The sequence below is a fragment of the Rhinoderma darwinii genome, chromosome 1 (assembly GCF_050947455.1).
Source record: "Rhinoderma darwinii isolate aRhiDar2 chromosome 1, aRhiDar2.hap1, whole genome shotgun sequence".
Classification (NCBI taxonomy): Eukaryota; Metazoa; Chordata; class Amphibia; order Anura; family Rhinodermatidae; genus Rhinoderma; species Rhinoderma darwinii.
In genome coordinates this window covers 407873120-407891369 of record NC_134687.1, presented here as the reverse complement: position 1 = coordinate 407891369, position 18250 = coordinate 407873120, and the positions used below count along the sequence as shown (strand labels likewise).

Below are 18250 nucleotides of genomic sequence, written 5' to 3'. Positions count from 1 at the left end.
CCAAGTAGGCGAAATGGAAGTTAAGACAGCGGTCTTTGCAGATGACATTCTGTTGTTTCTTTCCCAACCGTCCAGACACTTGCCTAGAGTATTTGAAGTGATTCAGGAATATGGAAAACATGCGGGACTGAAAATTAACACAAGCAAGTGTGAACTTTTAGGTTTAACACATCATAATCACACAGCAGACGAGAACCTTCAGCGACTGGGAATTAAAATAGCAAAAACACGAATAAAATATCTGGGAATACATATAGGGCGGAGCACAGGAACGCTATACCAACTAAATTACGAACCCATTTTCAGCAAAATAAAAGTGGAACTACAAAGATGGATGGCTTTACCATTGTCCATGTTTGGGAGATGCCATTTGGTCAAAATGATTTCCTTTGCGAGATTACTATATCCACTGCAAACACTGCCTCTGTTGCTAAAACATAAAGATGTAAATGCCTTCAATTCGGCCATAACGAAATTCATATGGATGAATAAGCGCCCTAGAGTGTCATTGCTAAAATTACAGGGATATCATTGGCAAGGGGGGGTGAACATACCACACTTGAGAGGTTATAATATAGCTAGCCTTTTCCGCCATGTCCTGGACTGGATACATAAAACTAGCCACTATTCGAATAGAAACTTGGAGTCGGCTCTGGCGGGAGAATATGATCTCCGGGCTTTGTTACACACTAAGCTAGGACACCTACCTCAAAAGGTCAAGTCCTCAGTCATATTACGTGACACAATAATGTGTTGGAAGGAAGTGAGGAAAAAACAGGGCCTTTCCTTCCAGTTATCTAAGTATTTGCCCCTTTGGAATGATGCCCGGTTTCCGGCGGGGCAGTCTAGCAGTCTATTTAAGGCATGGAAAAACAAAGGGATAGACACAGTAGAACATGTATTGCATGGGACGGAACCAAGGTTAAAGACGCTAACAGAACTGGGGAGTGAATATGGAATTCAGCAAACTCATTTTTTACAATATATGCAAATTAGAGCTTTTTGTACGAAGCTGGTGGGGAATTTAGAAAAAGAAATAATAGACAATCCCTTTGATACACTAGTGGGAGAAGATTCCCATAGGAAGTCCCTGTCGGAATTATACCGGGCAATGAAAGGTATTTATGTAAAACTAGAAAATAAAAATCAATTTCCATATTGGAGACGTATTTTCAAAACCCCAGATATAAATGAACAATTACTGGAGGGATGGCAAACAGTGAGAAAGCATGTGATTAATGAAGTGTGGAGGGAGACACAATTTAGACTGATACATGCAGCCATTTATGCTTTTAATATACCACCCACAGCTGAAAATCCAAATAGGATGCATTCCTGCCCAAAGTGTGCTCAGCCGCACACAGACTTATATCATGGTATCTGGTTGTGTTCGGCTACTCAGGGATACTGGACGGAAGTATTGGCATATATCAAGAAGCTATGGGGTAAAACTATTCCATTGAGCCCGACGCTGTTATTATTTCATTCAATAGCGTTAGTGGACACTGCAGAAGAGGGAATATTGCAACGCATACCGCCGTTAGCACACATAATAATACTTATAGCCAAGAGGTGCATCCTGAAAAATTGGTTGGAAACTAACACCCCAAAGATGGAACAATTAGTCCAGCAACTACATGGATATTTACATTCAGACAGAATGGAAGCACTAAGGCACAAAGAGCGGGGGACGGTGAAATTTTTTAGAAAATGGAGGCCATTTTTAGAACAAATGACAGAATCCGATATAGCAAAAACGATGGAAGGTTTTAGACAAACTAAATGGTATCTCATCGAAGATATTAAAGGGACATTAGGGAAACTAAAAACAGCAGAATCAAACAGTCAGATAGGAACACATTGAAAGCAAGACATAAAAGGAGCAAGAGAAGAGACAAATGAGGAATTATTGGTTAGGCTACCATAGTTAATGTGTTAAATGTTTTTGGTTTTGTATGTGTAATCTGTTGCCAAAGCTGCAATAGCTCTATAAATTAGAAAAGTTTGGACTTACCAGCGGAAGAAAGACTATGTACCATAGCTGTACCAGTTTCAGGGTATAAATAATGTGATGTATTGTACATTTCTGCTATAATATTATATTATATGTATGTTAAAGATATATGTAAAACTCAATAAAAAAAAGTTTAAAAAAAAAAGAAAAGAGCTTTTAAATGAGCCCCCACTAGACCCACCGTGCCCATTAAGATTTTGCCTGCCGCCTCCCACCGCACCGCCCCCAAGGGGGTGGGGGTGTTTTTTTTTTTCGCTAACTGGTAGATTTTATGACCCCATTAAATCCCACAAAATTTCAACCCTCTACCTCGCGCCCTTCAAAAGTTATGAGAGTGTTCTGGAACTTTTGGTGGGCACTGTATATATTATATATATCACAAAATAGTGGGGGGTTTTTCCCATTTTTAGTGATTAGTCTGCTCATAATAAAAAATAAAAAACATGGAACTAATTAAACTAATCTAGAAAATGAAAGCCTCCTAAGTCTCTTGTAAAAAAACAAAGTAAAATAGTTGTGATATTCAAAGCGGTTCCAAAGATATTATAGTTTAACCCCTTAAGGACGCAGCCTAGTTTGGGCCTTAAGGCTCAGAGCCCATTTTTCAAATCTGACATATTTCACTTTATGTGGTAATAACGTCGGAATGCTTAAACCTACCCAAGCGATTCTGAGATTGTTTTCTCGTGACACATTGGGCTTCATGTTCGTGGTAAAATTTGGTCGATATATTCAGTGTTTATTGGTGAAAAATTGCAAAATTTTGAGAAAATGCTGAAAAAATTGAATTTTTCAGAATTGAAATGCATCTGCTTGTAAAACAGACGGTTATACCACCCAAAATAGTTACTAGTTCACATTTCCCATATGTCTACTTTAGATTGGCATCATTTTTTGAACATTATTTTATTTTTCTTGGACGTTACAAGGCTTAGAACATAAACAGCAATTTCTCATATTTTTAAGAAAATTTCAAAAGCCTTTTGTTTAAGGTACCTGTTCAGTTCTGAAGTGGCTTTGAGGGGCCTATGTATTAGAAACCCGTATAAAACACCCCATTTTAAAAACTAGACCCCTCAAAGTATTCAAAACCGCATTTAGAAAGTTTTTTTAACCCTTCAGGCATTTCACAGGAATTAAAGCAAAGTGGAGGTGAAATTTGCAAATTTCATTTTTCTTGCTGAATTTCAATTTTATTCATTTTTTTTTCTGTAACACAGAAGGTTTTACCAGAGAAATACTACTAAATATGTATTGTCCAGATTCTGCAGTTTTTAGAAATGTCTTACATGTGGCTCTAGTGTGCTCGTGGACTAAAACACAAGCCCTAGAACCAAGGAAGCACCTAGTGCATTTTGAGGCCTCTTTTTTATTAGAATATATTTTAGGCAGCATGCCAGGTTTGAAGAGGTGTTGAGGTGCCAAAACAGTAGGAATCCCCCAATAGTGACCCCATTTTGGAAACTACACCCCTCAAGGAATTCATTTATGGTTGTTGTTACCATTTTGACCGCACAGTTTTTTCACAGTACCTATTTGAATTGGGCTGTGAAATAAAAAAAATGTAATTTTTTCCAATAAGATGTCATTTGTGATCAAAATTTCTTATTTTCACAGGGAACAAAATACCCTATTTTGTTGCCCAATTTCTCCTGAGTGCAGCAATACACAATTTGTGGTGATAAACTGCAGTTTGGGCCTATGGGAGGGCTCAGAAGGAAAGGAGCGCTATATGTTTGTTGGAGTCCAGATTTTGCTGGATTGGTTTTCGGGTGCCATGTCGCATTTGCAGAGCCTCAGAGGTATCAAAGCAATGGAAACCCACCAAAAGTGACCCCATTTTGGAAACTACACCCCTCAAGGAATTCATTTATGGGTAATGTGACCATTTAGACCCCATAGTTTTTTCACAGAACTTATTTGAATTGGGCTGGGAATGAAAACAAAATTATTTTTTTCAAATAATATGTAGTTTTGGCTGAAAATTTCTTATTTTCACAAGAAACAAAATACCCCATTCTGTTGCGCAATTTGTTCTGAGTGCCGCAATACCCCATTTGTTGTGATAAACTGCCGTTTGGGCCCATGGGAGGGCTCAGAAAGAAAGGACCACCATTTGGCCTACTGGGGATTTTCTAGTGCGAAGTCATGTATGCAGAAGCACCTGAGGTACCAGTACAGTTGAAACCCGCAAGAAGTAACCCCGTTTTAATAACTATACCCTTAAGGCATTCATCTAGAGGTGTAGTGAGCATTTTGACCAGAGACCTACACCCCATAAACTGTAATGTGGGTTCTCCCGGGTATGGCAATACCCTACATGTGGCTGTTATCAGCTGCCTGGACACACAGCAGGGCTCAGAGGGGAAAGACGAGGGGGGATAAGCTGTGCGGAGTGCATCAGGGTAAGTAAAATTGGGGTAAATTATAAACCAAGGGATGTATGATAAATTTTAAAACTGACTTTCATACAGAGCTCTGGTTATTCGGGACACGTGTCACATTGATATATTGTGTCATCCCTTATCGCCCTCTTATAGCAGACTTTGCACCTCTTTTGACTTTTTCCCTTCTTGCCAGTTTGGGGAACTTCTCCTGGAAAGTGTTGCCGCCCTGGTACGATGCGTGTGGCCCCGCTTCCAGAAGTACTGGGTGCCCCCCCCTTCTTGGTCCCTAAAGATTAGGTTCTTTGATAATCACCTCTTGAAATTCCAGGAAAGTTCCCGTCTGGCCTGCACATCGACGTAGCACGTACGCATTGTACAATGCCATCTGTATGATGTGCCCGGCTAGCTTCTTATACCACACCGCATGGCGCTGTAGGGCTTCAGGACTTGATCTTACAAGTCCATCCCTCCCATGTACCTATTGTAGTCCAGGATGCAGTCTGGTTTGGGGGTGGCCTTTCCTTCATATATCCTAAACCTGTAGGTATACCCTGATGCACTCTCACATAGCTTATACATCTTCACGCCATACCTTGCCCTCTTACCCGGCAGGTACTCACGGAATTGAACCCTCCCTTTAAAATGTACCAGGGACTCATCAATAGAAATACACTTCTCGGGGGTGAATGCTTGGGAAAACCGGGCACTGGAACGGTCTAATAGGGGTCTCAGTTTATACAAACGGTCAAAACTGGGGTCATCTCGGGGTGGGCATGGCTCATTATCAGTATAATGTAAGAAGCGAAGTATTGCCTCATTTATTTATTTTTTTAGGTTCCATTTCAGTTCTGAAGTTGCTTTGAGGGGCCCATATATTAGAAACCCCTATCAAATACCCCATTTTAGAAACTAGACCCCTCAAAGTATTCACAACAGCATTTAGAAAGTTTATGAGCCCTTTAGGTGTTTCACGGGAATTTAGAGCAAAGTAGAGGTGAAATTTACATATTTTTTTTTTGTCAGAAAATCCTCTTTATACCATTTTTTTTATAACACAAAAGAATTTATCACAGAAACGCAACTTCATACTTATTGCCCAGATTCTGCAGTTTAGAGAAATATCCCACATGTGGCCCTCGGGCGGTAATGAACTGAAACACCGGCCTCCGAAGCAAAGGCGCACCTAGAGGATTTTGAGGCCTCTTTTTTATTAGGCACCATGTCTGGTTTGAAGAGGTCTTGTGGTGCCAAAACATTGGGAACCCCCCAAAAGTGACCCCAATTTGGAAACTAGACCCCTTGAGGAATCCATTGTCGTTTTCTTGGGGTGCATGCGGCTTTTTGATCAGTTTTTATTCTATTTTTAGGTGGCGTGGTGACTAAAAAACAGCAATTCTACTATTGTTTTTTTATTCTTTTTTTTTTTACTGCGTGCAACGTGCGCTATAAATGACATATTCACTTTATTCTGCGGGGCGATACGATTACGGCGATACCATATGTTTATAGGTTTTTTTTATGTCTTATGGCGTTTGCACAATAAAATACGTTTTGTAAACAATCATTCACTTTTTGTGTTACCTTATTCTAAGAGCCAGAACGTTTTTATTTTTCAATCAATAAAGCCGTGCGAGGACTTATTTTTTGCGTAACGAACTGTAGTTTCGATCAGTACCATTTTTTGGTACATGCGACTTTTTTATCTCTTTTTATTCCATTTTTTGGGAGGTGAAGTGACCAAACAATTGTGATTCTGGTACGGTTTATTATTATTTTATTTTATGGCGTTCACCGTGCGGGATAAATAACGACATCATTTTGTAGTTCAGGCCGTTACGGACGCGGCAATACCAATTATGTATAGTTTATTTGTTTGTTTATATATTTTTATTAATAATAAAGGACTGATAAGGGAAAAGGGGGGAAATTTACTTTTAATACTTTTAAAACTTTTATTTTCTTATTTTTACACATCTTTTTTAACTTTTTTTTTACTGTATTACTTTGTCCCACTAGGGGACTTGAGGGCAGGAGGCCCTGATCGCTATTCTAATACACTGCACTACATGCGTAGTGCAGTGTATTAGAACTGTCAGCTACTCACTGACAGCAAGCATAGTGGGTCCTGACGTTGTCAGGACCCACTAGGCTTCCGTCTATGGCATAGCCGGACGCCATTGTTTGGTGTCCGGTTGCCATAGTCACCATCGCCGGCCGCTATCGCGTAGCAGGCCGGCGATGGCAGCTTAACCCCTAAAAAGCCGCGATCTCTATAGAACGCGGCTTTTAAGGGGTTAATCAGCGGGGACACAGCGATCGGTCCCCGCTGTAGGAGCTGTGACAGCTGCTGAACAAGATAGCAGCTGTCACAGATCCTGTATGTGTCGGGAGGACAGCCGAAACAGCCGTTACTCCCGAGACGTACTATTAGGTCATGGAGCGCGAACGATACAGCTACCATGACGTAATAGTACGTCCAGGAGCGGGAAGGGGTTAAAGGAGTGCATATCCGAAATGGAAAATTTGAAATGGACACAGGGGCATCAATGACCCTCGGTCATGAAAGTCTTAATTCTCTAATGCATCCTCGTCGGATGCAAATCAGGCGAAAATGTGCCTCACAACCAGCCAGGAGCCTGAACTTCATAAAGAATACTGTTATTTTATCAGCCATGTAGTAGAATTTCATTGTATATTATGCAGCTCAGCTAGAGGAGAAGACTACGGCTGCTAGTAAAGAGTAATCTGCTATAGGAGTAGGCGGCTACTTAATGGTTAATCTGAATCACTACATACACACAGAACCATCAGCAGTCACATATTGAGTAAAAAGCTGTGACAGGATTTACCTCTTCTTCTTCTAGTCTCTTCCTCCTCCTGCTTCATAATACACCGGAATTCATCATGGGCTCGGTTCACATCTGCTTTAGGGCTTTCTGTTCTTCTTCTCTGTCTATTTTAGACTTCATGCTCAGTAGTTTATTATAAATAATTTCTTCTTTATCACTGTAAATAGCATCCTCACGGCTTGTGTTGCGGTCATAAAAAGTATGATAGGTTTGTTGACAAAGACAATACAGTTGGCAGGACCATGTTTGCTTATCTTAGAAAGTATGATCTTTGCATCATTTCATGTTCTATTTCTTTGGGCTAAATGTTAATTAATTTTTTACAGAAAAAAGTAATTCTGTTTTGGAAGACCCAGAAGAATCTGAAGAAGAGCTTCCTAAGAAGAGGGAGAGGAGGTCTCGATCTCGAGTCAAACAGGTAAGTGATTTATATTCTCCTTCAGCCCGCCACTACTTAAAGAGGCTCGGTCACCAGATTTTGCAGCCCCTATCTGCTATTGCAGCAGATCGGCGCTGCAATGTAGATTACAGTAACGTTTTTATTTTTAAAAAAACGAGCATTTTTGGCCAAGTTATGACCATTTTTGTAGTTATGCAAATGAGGCTTGCAAAAGTCCAAGTGGGCGTGTATTAGGTGCGTACATCGGGGCGTTTTTACTTCTTTTACTAGCTGGGCGCTCTGAGAAGTATCATCCACTTCTCTTCAGAACGCCCAGCTTCTGGGAGTGCAGACACAGCCGTGTTCTCGAGAGATCACGCTGTGTCGTCACTCACAGGTCCTGCATCGTGTCAGACGAGCGAGGACACATCGACACCAGAGGCTACAGTTGATTCTGCAGCAGCATCGGCGTTTGCAGGTAAGTCCATGTAGCTACTTACCTGCAAACGCTGATGCTGCTGCAGAATCATCTGTAGCCTCTGGTGCCGGTGTCCTCGCTCGTCTGACACGATGCAGGACCTGTGAGTGACGTCACAGCGTGATCTCTTGAGAACACGGCTGTGTCTGCACTGCCAGAAGCTGGGCGTTTTGAAGAGAAGTGGATGATACTTCTCATCAGAGCGCCCAGCTAGTAAAAGTATTAAAAACGCCCCGATGTACGCACATAATACACACCCACTTGGACTTTTACTTTTAAACACACCCACTTGGACTTTTGCACGCCTCATTTGCATAAATACAAAAATGGTCATAACTTGGCCAAAAATGCTCGTTTTTTAAAAATAAAAACGTTACTGTAATCTACATTGCAGCGCCTATCTGCTGCAATAGCAGATAGGGCTTGCAAAATCTGGTGACAGAGCCTCTTTAAGTCAAGACTTAAATAGTATTACAGGCTTAGTTTCATTTGTCTTTATTTTGCAGGCCAAAGTTTGTAAGCCAAGCGTATTTACGCAACCAGTGCAGCAAGAACAAGAACCACGCAGGTCATCAACACGTGTGCGTAAATCTGCTGCAAGAGAAGAAGAGGTTGAAGAGGTGGATGAAGAAGAAGAGGAAGAAATGGAAGAAGAAAAGCAGCTAGCAGTTGAGAAAGATGAGGAAGAAACACCCAAAAGAAGAAGATCTTCACGTACAACTGTTGCTCTTCTGCCCAAAAAGTCACCAAAATTAAAACGGTCACCTTCTCCACCTGAGTTATTAGAAACTGTTTCCAAAGCAGCAACTCTCGAAGGTGAGGAGATTTCAGAAGAACGTGTTCCTCCAATGCTGTCTCTTGAAGGCATTCATAAGCAGAGCTCTGAGAAGCAAGTTTCCCCAGTGTCTGAGAAAAACAGCTCTCCAAGGCTGCTCATCAAAGAGAGCCCAAAGAGTCAGAGATCTCCACAGAAATGGAAACGCCAGACAAGAGAACGGTTAGAGACTGGCGCAGATGCAGCATTACAGCAGGCACCAGTATCCACAAGTGTTGCACCAAGTGAAGAGAGAGCTGAAAAACTGGAGATTAAGCCACAGAACTCACAAATGTGTGAAGACACCAAGAGTACCTCCATGGTACGATCAGGAGCTTCTCCTGCAAAGGATAAAAAAGTCAGGTCATCTCTAGTTTTGTTGAAGCCTCCGGTTCGCTCGAAATCTGAAGGGACTTCAGCTGTGTGTACACAAAGTCTGCAAATCGTGAAAAAGTTATCATCAAGGGGTGTTCAGGCTATGTCCATTTTAGAAAAGCAAGATCGTGAGCCTTGTTCTGATGTAAAAGAAAGCCAGTCTTTGTTAAGCTCGCCTGAATTTGGACGATCAAGTATGAAGTCAAAATCTGTGTATGAGAAATCCGATGTGAGTTCATTGTATGTTAGTGGTTCAAATGAATCTGAAAAAACAAACCTTTCACCTGCTTGTACTCCTAGCATAACAAAGACAAGAAGGTTAAAGTTTAGAACATCAAGTGCACATCAGGATCAACCAGAAAATGTAAAAACTATACAAGCAGTGGATCTTCAGGAGAAAGCACAAGCGCCAGAAATATTTAAGGAGCCACTGGATAAAGAGGGAGAAAGTGTTCTAAAAGTGTCTGAATGTAAACCGACTAAGGAACAACCAGAGGAGCAAGCTAAAACCAAGTTAATGAATAAAACCGTAATGGCAGTAAAACCAGAAGAAATTGACAAACCACAATCGGATGAGCCTGTAAAATCAATTTTAGAGACACCAGCTAAGGAAACTACCAGCACAGACAATTCTTTGACAGAAAATGTATGTTCTTCTGGTCCATCAGAAATGGAAGAGTCCTCCCTAAATGTTACAAGTCCACATACTGAGGAAACATTTTTGATGAAGGAAGCCACAGAAATGACTCTAGAAAACAGGGGACCATCGATTACGGAATTAACTTTAGGAATAACAGAAAATCGAAAGGAAGCACGGGACTCTGCAAACGTAGCATCGGCAGGAGCCGTTGTTCCTGAAACAGTCCCAGACACTCCACAGTCCTCTTCCACACAAGAAGAGACTCCATTAAAGCCATATACAGAATCACAAACCGTTGATGAATCCAAGTCCACCTCCGTGACAGAAGATTGTCCTATGATTGTGGATGAAACCTTGGAAAACACAGAAGATGCTTCAGTGTCCCTAATGCCCATATTACCAGGTAAACAAGAACCTATAACTGTAGATGAAACTACACAGGCTACTGTAAATATAGAAGAACCTCCTAACATTTCAACATCTGAGGATTTGAGACCGGTAGTTAACCAGGAAGATACTGGTCTATTGACCGAAGCAGAAACCATTCCAACCTCTTCTGGCACTTCAGCATTATCATCATGTTCTACAGAATCTTCCAATACCACGTCAGAGTTACTACAACGATCAGATAGTGTTTCTGTGCGACAAACTCCAGAAGCAACAGTCGCCAATAAGACTTCCCTTGATTCTGAAATATCACCACAAGACCGTGCTATGGATCTAGAAGCCCCTGAAAATAATTTGGTGGACCAGGATTTACCAATTAATTCAGATAGAGAAAATCTTACCAGCCCCTTGACACCTATTGTGCAAGATACTACTGTGGACGAACCTGTAAAAATAACTGCAGCTGAAGACGATATTGTGGACGAACCTGTAAAAATAACAGCAGCTGAAGACAATATTGTGGACGAACCTGTAAAAATAACTGCAGCTGAAGACAATATTGTGGACGAACCTGTAAAAATAACTGCAGCTGAAGACAATATTGTGGACGAACCTGTAGAAAGAACTGCAGCTGAAGACAATATTGTGGACGAACCTGTTAAAATAATTGTAGCTGAAGACAATATTGTGAACGAACCTGTAAAAAGAACTGCAGCTGAAGACAATATTGTGGACGAACCTGTAGAAAGAACTGCAGCTGAAGACAATATTGTGGACGAACCTGTAGAAAGAACTGCAGCTGAAGACAATATTGTGGACGAACCTGTAAAAATAACAGCAGCTGAAGACAATATTGTGGACGAACCTGTAAAAATAACAGCAGCTGAAGACCATATTGTGGACGAACCTGTAGAAAGAACTGCAGCTGAAGACGATATTGTGGACGAACCTGTAAAAATAACAGCAGCTGAAGACGATATTGTGGACGAACCTGTAAAAAGAACTGCAGCTGAAGACAATATTGTGGACGAACCTGTAAAAAGAACTGCAGCTGAAGACAATATTGTGGACGAACCTGTAAAAATAACTGCAGCTGAAGACAATATTGTGGACGAACCTGTAAAAAGAACTGCAGCTGAAGACGATATTGTGGACGAACCTGTAAAAATAACTGCAGCTGAAGACAATATTGTGGACGAACCTGTAAAAATAACTGCAGCTGAAGACAATATTGTGGACGAACCTGTAAAAATAACTGCAGCTGAAGACAATATTGTGGACGAACCTGTAAAAAGAACTGCAGCTGAAGACAATATTGTGGACGAACCTGTAAAAAGAACTGCAGCTGAAGACAATATTGTGGACGAACCTGTAAAAAGAACTGCAGCTGAAGACAATATTGTGGACGAACCTGTAAAAATAACTGCAGCTGAAGACGATATTGTGGACGAACCTGTAAAAATAATTGTAGCTGAAGACAATATTGTGGACGAACCTGTAAAAATAATTGTAGCTGAAGACAATATTGTGGACGAACCTGTAAAAAGAACAGCAGCTGAAACGGAAGACAATATTGTGGACGAACCTGTAAAAAGAACTGCAGCTGAAGACAATATTGTGGACGAACCTGTAAAAAGAACTGCAGCTGAAACGGAAGATTCTATTGCGGACGAACCTGTAAAAATAACTGCAGCTGAAACTGAAGATTCTATTGTGGATGAACCCGTAAAATTAACTGCAGCTGAAACGGAAGACTCTATTGCGGACGAACCCGTAAAATTAACTGCAGCTGAAACGGAAGACTCTATTGCGGACGAACCCGTAAAATTAACTGCAGCTGAAATGGAAGACTCTATTGTGGACGAACCTGTAAAAATAACGGCAGCTGAAACGGAAGACAATATTGCAAAGATTACTGAAGAAGGTATTTGTGAAGATTTAAAGTCAAAAGAATGTGAAGGTAATCTTATGGATTCAGAAGTAGTTGGGATCCAACCTTCAGAGATTGCCATCGATATTCAGCGGTCTGATGTGAAAATGGCTAAGGAGGATGTTCAAGTTATTGCACAAGAAGAACATGAATTTGAGAAGGAATTAATTTCTGAAGATCATGATGACACTTCAGTGGAAGAACAGTCAGAACACATTGTTTCTAAAGGACCACCTAAACATGATCCGGAAGAACCTGAAATAACCCAATTACCGTCACCAGCACAAAATGAAGTTGATAACAAATCTGTTCTGCAATCTACAAAAGAAGAGGAAATTGCAAGTTCACAAACGAATGAAGGCCAGGTACAAACTGTCGCAGTACGACCATCAGAGCTGAAGCAGCCGGAGGCAGAATGCCCTATTGATACAGCTATTGTGCCAGACCAGATATTGTCCCCTGAGACTGGGAACTTAAAGACTAATGAAGTTATTGATTTATCAGGAAAAGCAGAACTGCAAAAAGATGAACTAGTTAAACTGGATTATGACTCCTCATCATTCCCAATAAATCCATCACCTGTACATCATACTACAGATGAATTGCTGCCTAATGAAGATCAGCACCATGAAATAGAAGATATTCATGAAGCAGCAGAAGCTGTAGAAATCCGACCGAGGACCGCTTCTTCTTCCTCCTCCTCCTCCACCTCCACCTCCTCCTCCTCTTCTTCCTCCACCTCATCTTCCTCTTCTTCCTCATCTCGCTCAACACATTCTTCTACAGAGAGGTCATCCCACTCCAGACGTAGTTCCCGTTCTAAATCCTCATCACCAGAAAGACAGGACCAGAAGTCCCAGTCCTCAAGGTCCTCATCTCCACCCAGTGACAAGGTGAGATTGTGTTGATTTTACTTCAATATGAAAAATGGTTTATTGAGCTTGATGATCATGCTGTAATTAGACATGATGGTAAATCCAGATACTGATCAATCTTTTTCCTTGGTCGTATTGTGCATTTAAAAATAAAAGCCCACTTTATGATCTTTGCTATATTCTGGATTAGAAGTGATGAAATTGGAAAACTGTTTATTGCGGCACCCACAGTGTGTGGCCAACTTTTTTTTTTTTTTTATATTTACATTTTTTATTGAATTTTCCAACAATACAGAGGACATTCGTCTGAACAGTTAAGCATTACATCTCATGCCATATTATAAGTACTTTATAGACCATAAGGGGGGGAAACAGGGAAGAGAATATTGAACAGGGTAAAAACCCAGGGAAGGGGAAAAAGAAGGAAAAACATTGGTACATCCGCGACCAGCAGTACAGTCCACATACGAAGGTATAACTTAACCTCTTAGTTCACATTAAATCACATCACACAAATTTACGGTACACTTTCCATGGATGCCATATCTTGAGAAATTTGTCCCTCGAATGCGAGTTCCAATGAGACATCTCCTCAAACCTATAGATCTGATCCACCCTCGCAGTCCAGTGATCTAAAGATGGAACTGTATCAGTTAGCCAATGAAGGGGTATTAACAGGCGAGCCGCCACTATCAGCAATTTGAATAAAGCAGATGGGACTACCGGGACTGAAGAATCCGCAATAGAAAGTAACGCAATTTCCGGTGATACCGGAATTGTTCCCTTGCAAACGGAGTTACTTATTGAGAAAAAAATTTCCCACCATTCTTTCAGCGGGACACATTCCCACCACACATGATAAAAAGTGCCTCTGTCCCTCCTGCAACGGTGTGTGGCCAACTTTAATATATGTATACCAGCTTAGGGTCTATTCATATTTACACTAAAAATCTACTATTTTAGAGGAATTGGTTGTTATAACTGATGCATTTTACATCAGTTATGCACTCCACCCCCGCAGAAAAAAAATATAAAAACAGGCCAAATACTTAAAGGGACACTCCGGCCAAAGCGTAACTTTCCCATGTGTATGGTGTTCCATGTGTCAGTCTCTCACCTGTTGTTCTTTTTCCTTCTATCTCTATATATCTGACTGGGACGGTTGCTTAGCCGCAGTGTGAGTCAGACTCTGACACGATTTCTCTACTTCAGTCTATGGAGATCTATGTGTCACCCATCACAGGCTTCAGCAGTTACCACACCAGTTTTGCACAGGGGAGACAGAACCTTCTATCCCGCTGATACTTAGACCGGTTCCTGTCACACAGTATAATGTATAAGAATATAGTGCAGCCTCCCTGTCTGTATACTTATGGTTTCTCCGCTTATTTAGGAGAATATAGAGAGAATGATAATCCGTGTCCCCCAGCATGCAGAAATGGTATGGTCTTTAGCTGGTCATGTGATGCTGTACTGAAGCATCATGGTATTGATAGCAAAGCAGAGTTGAAAAGAAAGCTAAGACTCAAGATGGAGGCTTTTTTAAAGCAGACAAGGCAGCAGTTCAATAAGTAAGTACAGGATACAAAAAAGAAGTGTAAAGTGAGGTATACAGTCAGGTGGGGACTGCAGACTGGGAAGTTGTGCTACCAATGGAGGTTTTCTTTAAAGAGGCTCTGTCACCAGATTTTGCAACCCCTATCTGCTATTGCAGCAGATAGGCGCTGCAATGTAGATTACAGGAACGTTTTTATTTTTAAAAAACGAGCATTTTTGGCCAAGTTATGACCATTTTTGTAGTTATGCAAATGAGGCTTGCAAAAGTCCAAGTGGGTGTGTTTAAAAGTAAAAGTCCAAGTGGGTGTGTATTATGTGCGTACATCGGGGCGTTTTTAATACTTTCACTAGCTGGGCATTCTGATGAGAAGTATCATCCTCTTCTCTTCAGAACGCCCAGCTTCTGACGGTGCAGATCTGTGACGTCACTCACAGGTCCTGCATCGTGACGGCCACATCGGCACCAGTGGCTACAGTTGATTCTGCAGCAGCATCAGCGTTTGCAGGTAAGTCGATCTTACCTGCAAACGCTGATGCTGCTGCAGAATCAACTGTAGCCTCTGCTGCCGATGTGGCCGTCACGATGCAGGACCTGTGAGTGACGTCACAGATCTGCACCGTCACAAGCTGGGCGTTCTGAAGAGAAGAGGATGATACTTCTCTTCACAGCGCCCAGCTAGTAAAAGTATTAAAAACGCCCCGATGTACGCACATAATACACACCCACTTGGACTTTTACTTTAAACACACCCACTTGGACTTTTGCAAGCCTCATTTGCATAACTACAAAAATGGTCATAACTTGGCCAAAAATGCTCGTTTTTTAAAAATAAAAACGTTCCTGTAATCTACATTGCAGCGCCTATCTGCTGCAATAGCAGATAGGGGTTGCAAAATCTGGTGACAGAGCCTCTTTAAGGGACTTCATGCAGTAGAGTCCTGTTTCAGAGAATAACAAATTCTGACGTCAGAAGGACTTGAAGGAGTGATGCGGCCCCTTCATTCTGTTAATTGGTGAGAGGGACACAGGACATAGACCCTCATTGATCACCTCTTCTGGCATGTCTCCATGACCTTACGCAAGATGTGTAATGGTGAGCCACCCCTTTTAATGATGCAACCACTATAAAAAAGACCAGTTAAAAAATGGACTGCTCTTTTCTCATCTGCAATGGCTGCTCTTTTCAGTGCCAAAGCACTTCTGTTGCTTTTTATGTTCAGTATATAAGGCTGTAATAGATTCATGCCATTAAATGGGCAAAAAATAAAAGATTTCCTTTTACTTGTATCTTCAAGGATCAATTTTGTAGTGAGAGTTCTGAGACGGAATGCTCTGCAACCCTGTCTTCTGAAGTCTTGCCACTGGAAAGATCACAGCCCCTGCCAAGAACCTCTCCACCTCCTCCACAAACCACAGTACGGCTACAGAGGAACACCTTTAACCAAGGCCACAGTCCTTCCCATCCAGTCCATGGAGAACGGCGTAGGCTGCATGCAACCTACGACAATGCAGAAGAGCAAGTAAGTCATCTGCATTACCCCACACTATTACCTGTAATTGTAAGATTAATAACCAATTATTGGACTATATGTATAGAATAACCACCTGCTGTTTTTGTTTCTCTTCCTACTTCGCACTCATGTCCATTCTAATGATTTACTCCGATGTCTTCCTCTTTCTTTCTTCTTTTCATCTTCAGGAACAGAGTAAGAGAATAAGATTAGAGCCAAAGTCTGAGGATCAGGATAAAAAAAGTCCGGTCCCTGCGGAGCAGGAGGTTGGAGAGGAGCACAGCCCAGGAGACATCAATGTGTAAGTGTCAAAAAGTCATCCGCATGGACGATCTGTTGGTATGCACAGCATGATGCAAACATGTGTCTCATGCCTGTTCTATTTAAGGGGTTGTCCACTACTGAACAACTGATGACCTATCCAGTAGTGGACAACCCCTTTAAGCTGAAACATGAACCTGTCATGTTTGGTAAAAATCACTGCTACATCTAAATCTGACACACTTATCCATGTACTTCATGAAGTTGTACTCTCTGCCTAAGGTCAGTTTCTCACGGCCGCATTTTAGTGTCGGTATTACTGCTTCAATGCACCCGAGCTTAGATCACCACGGGGCTCTATGGTGATGGAAGTTAATTTCAGTAGAAATGTGGGGGGTCCGGGTGCTGCAGCCGTAACATGGATGCTAAAATACGGCTGTGTGAAACCAGCCTTGGTTAACAATGCTGCTTATAATTGGACATCTATTAATACTGTACAGCTCTTACAAAAGATATGGACATTTATATAAAATAGAAATATAAACACATAAATTCAAACCTTCGAATTCTCCCACAGACTTAATTCAAGACACCCTTTACAAGTGGTACAACTGTCAATTTAATATCTCCACACTGAAATGATTATTCCTTATGTCTTTACGGGAATATTCACAGCATTCAATCAAATTGTTCCCATTAAACCACACTTAAACGTATGTACATGTAGAGCACAAATCTATTTCTCCAGATAAATCAACACCACACAAATCAGACATTCCAATAATAAATCCTTCTCCGCAACACTACTATCCTACTGTATCCTAGTAATGTCCCACAGTGAGATACTACACACAAGAGAAGATGCGAGCTTAATTCACTACAGAATGTTCAGCCACACAAATAGATTATTGAAGCTTATACTCTGGTCTAGAATAAAATCTAGTGAATGAGCGGTTTCTGATACTGCCATATAGTGTGAATGGAGCAACCATGCGCACGCTTTACCACTCCTCCTTGTTGCGGTTGTGTGGCTGGGGGGGGGGGGTCGAGGGTCTCCCGTTCTAGCTAGTGATGGGGGTCTTAGACCTACCATTTATCACCTATTTAGGGGGCTGGAATGCCCCTTTGACTAAAAGGTGTTTGGGATAAGCGAAGTATAACAGCAAAGCATGGCTGGAGAGGTGTAGATAACAAGAAAACCTCCTAATATGCTATTTTAGTTGTATAATCCGGCCAGGTCACTCACATAATGGAATGTTATTGCCAGTAGAGAATATAGTATTAGTAGTAATAGAGGAAATGACCTCCGGTACAGAATAGAAAAGAACTACCACTGTGACATGCCGACTTTTGTGTTTTTGTTGTAAATTCTATCTGATCGATGAGGTCTTTTTGTTCAGCATTCAGAATCATTACAAAGTTAAAGCGAATCTAGCGCCAGACACTATAAAGAAGACCTCCGTCTACTCAAAGGGCCTGCAGCGAAGCTCACATTACAATATCCCAACACAACTTTTGCACACGACAGTATTTTTTTTCCGTTTTTTTTTCATCAGTATTTGTAATCCAAAACCAGGAGTGGAATCTACACAGAGACAAATTGTAATGGAAAGATTAGTACGTCTGACGTGTTTTGGATGTACTCCTGGTTTTGGCTTCCAAATACTGATATTGACCAAAATACTAACATGTGAAAGTGGCTTTAGGCTGGCGTTATGTCAAATGTGCAAAATGCATTAGTTTTATATTCCGTCATCACTCCTGGAACTGCCAAGTCACAGCAGGCTGAGGA

General features: G+C 41.2%; 1 protein-coding gene across 4 annotated transcripts in view; it reads left to right on the top strand.

Annotated features, from left to right (window-relative positions):
* Positions 1-18250, top strand: part of ACIN1 (apoptotic chromatin condensation inducer 1) — a 138852-nt gene that overhangs the window by 81305 nt on the left and 39297 nt on the right. For all 4 annotated transcript variants that reach the window (XM_075828936.1, XM_075828935.1, XM_075828938.1 and 1 more), the window contains 4 exons: positions 7577-7668; positions 8614-13146; positions 15982-16206; positions 16386-16498. In XM_075828936.1, the coding sequence (XP_075685051.1) occupies positions 7577-7668; positions 8614-13146; positions 15982-16206; positions 16386-16498 (4963 nt within the window). The remainder of the gene's footprint in view (positions 1-7576; positions 7669-8613; positions 13147-15981; positions 16207-16385; positions 16499-18250) is intronic.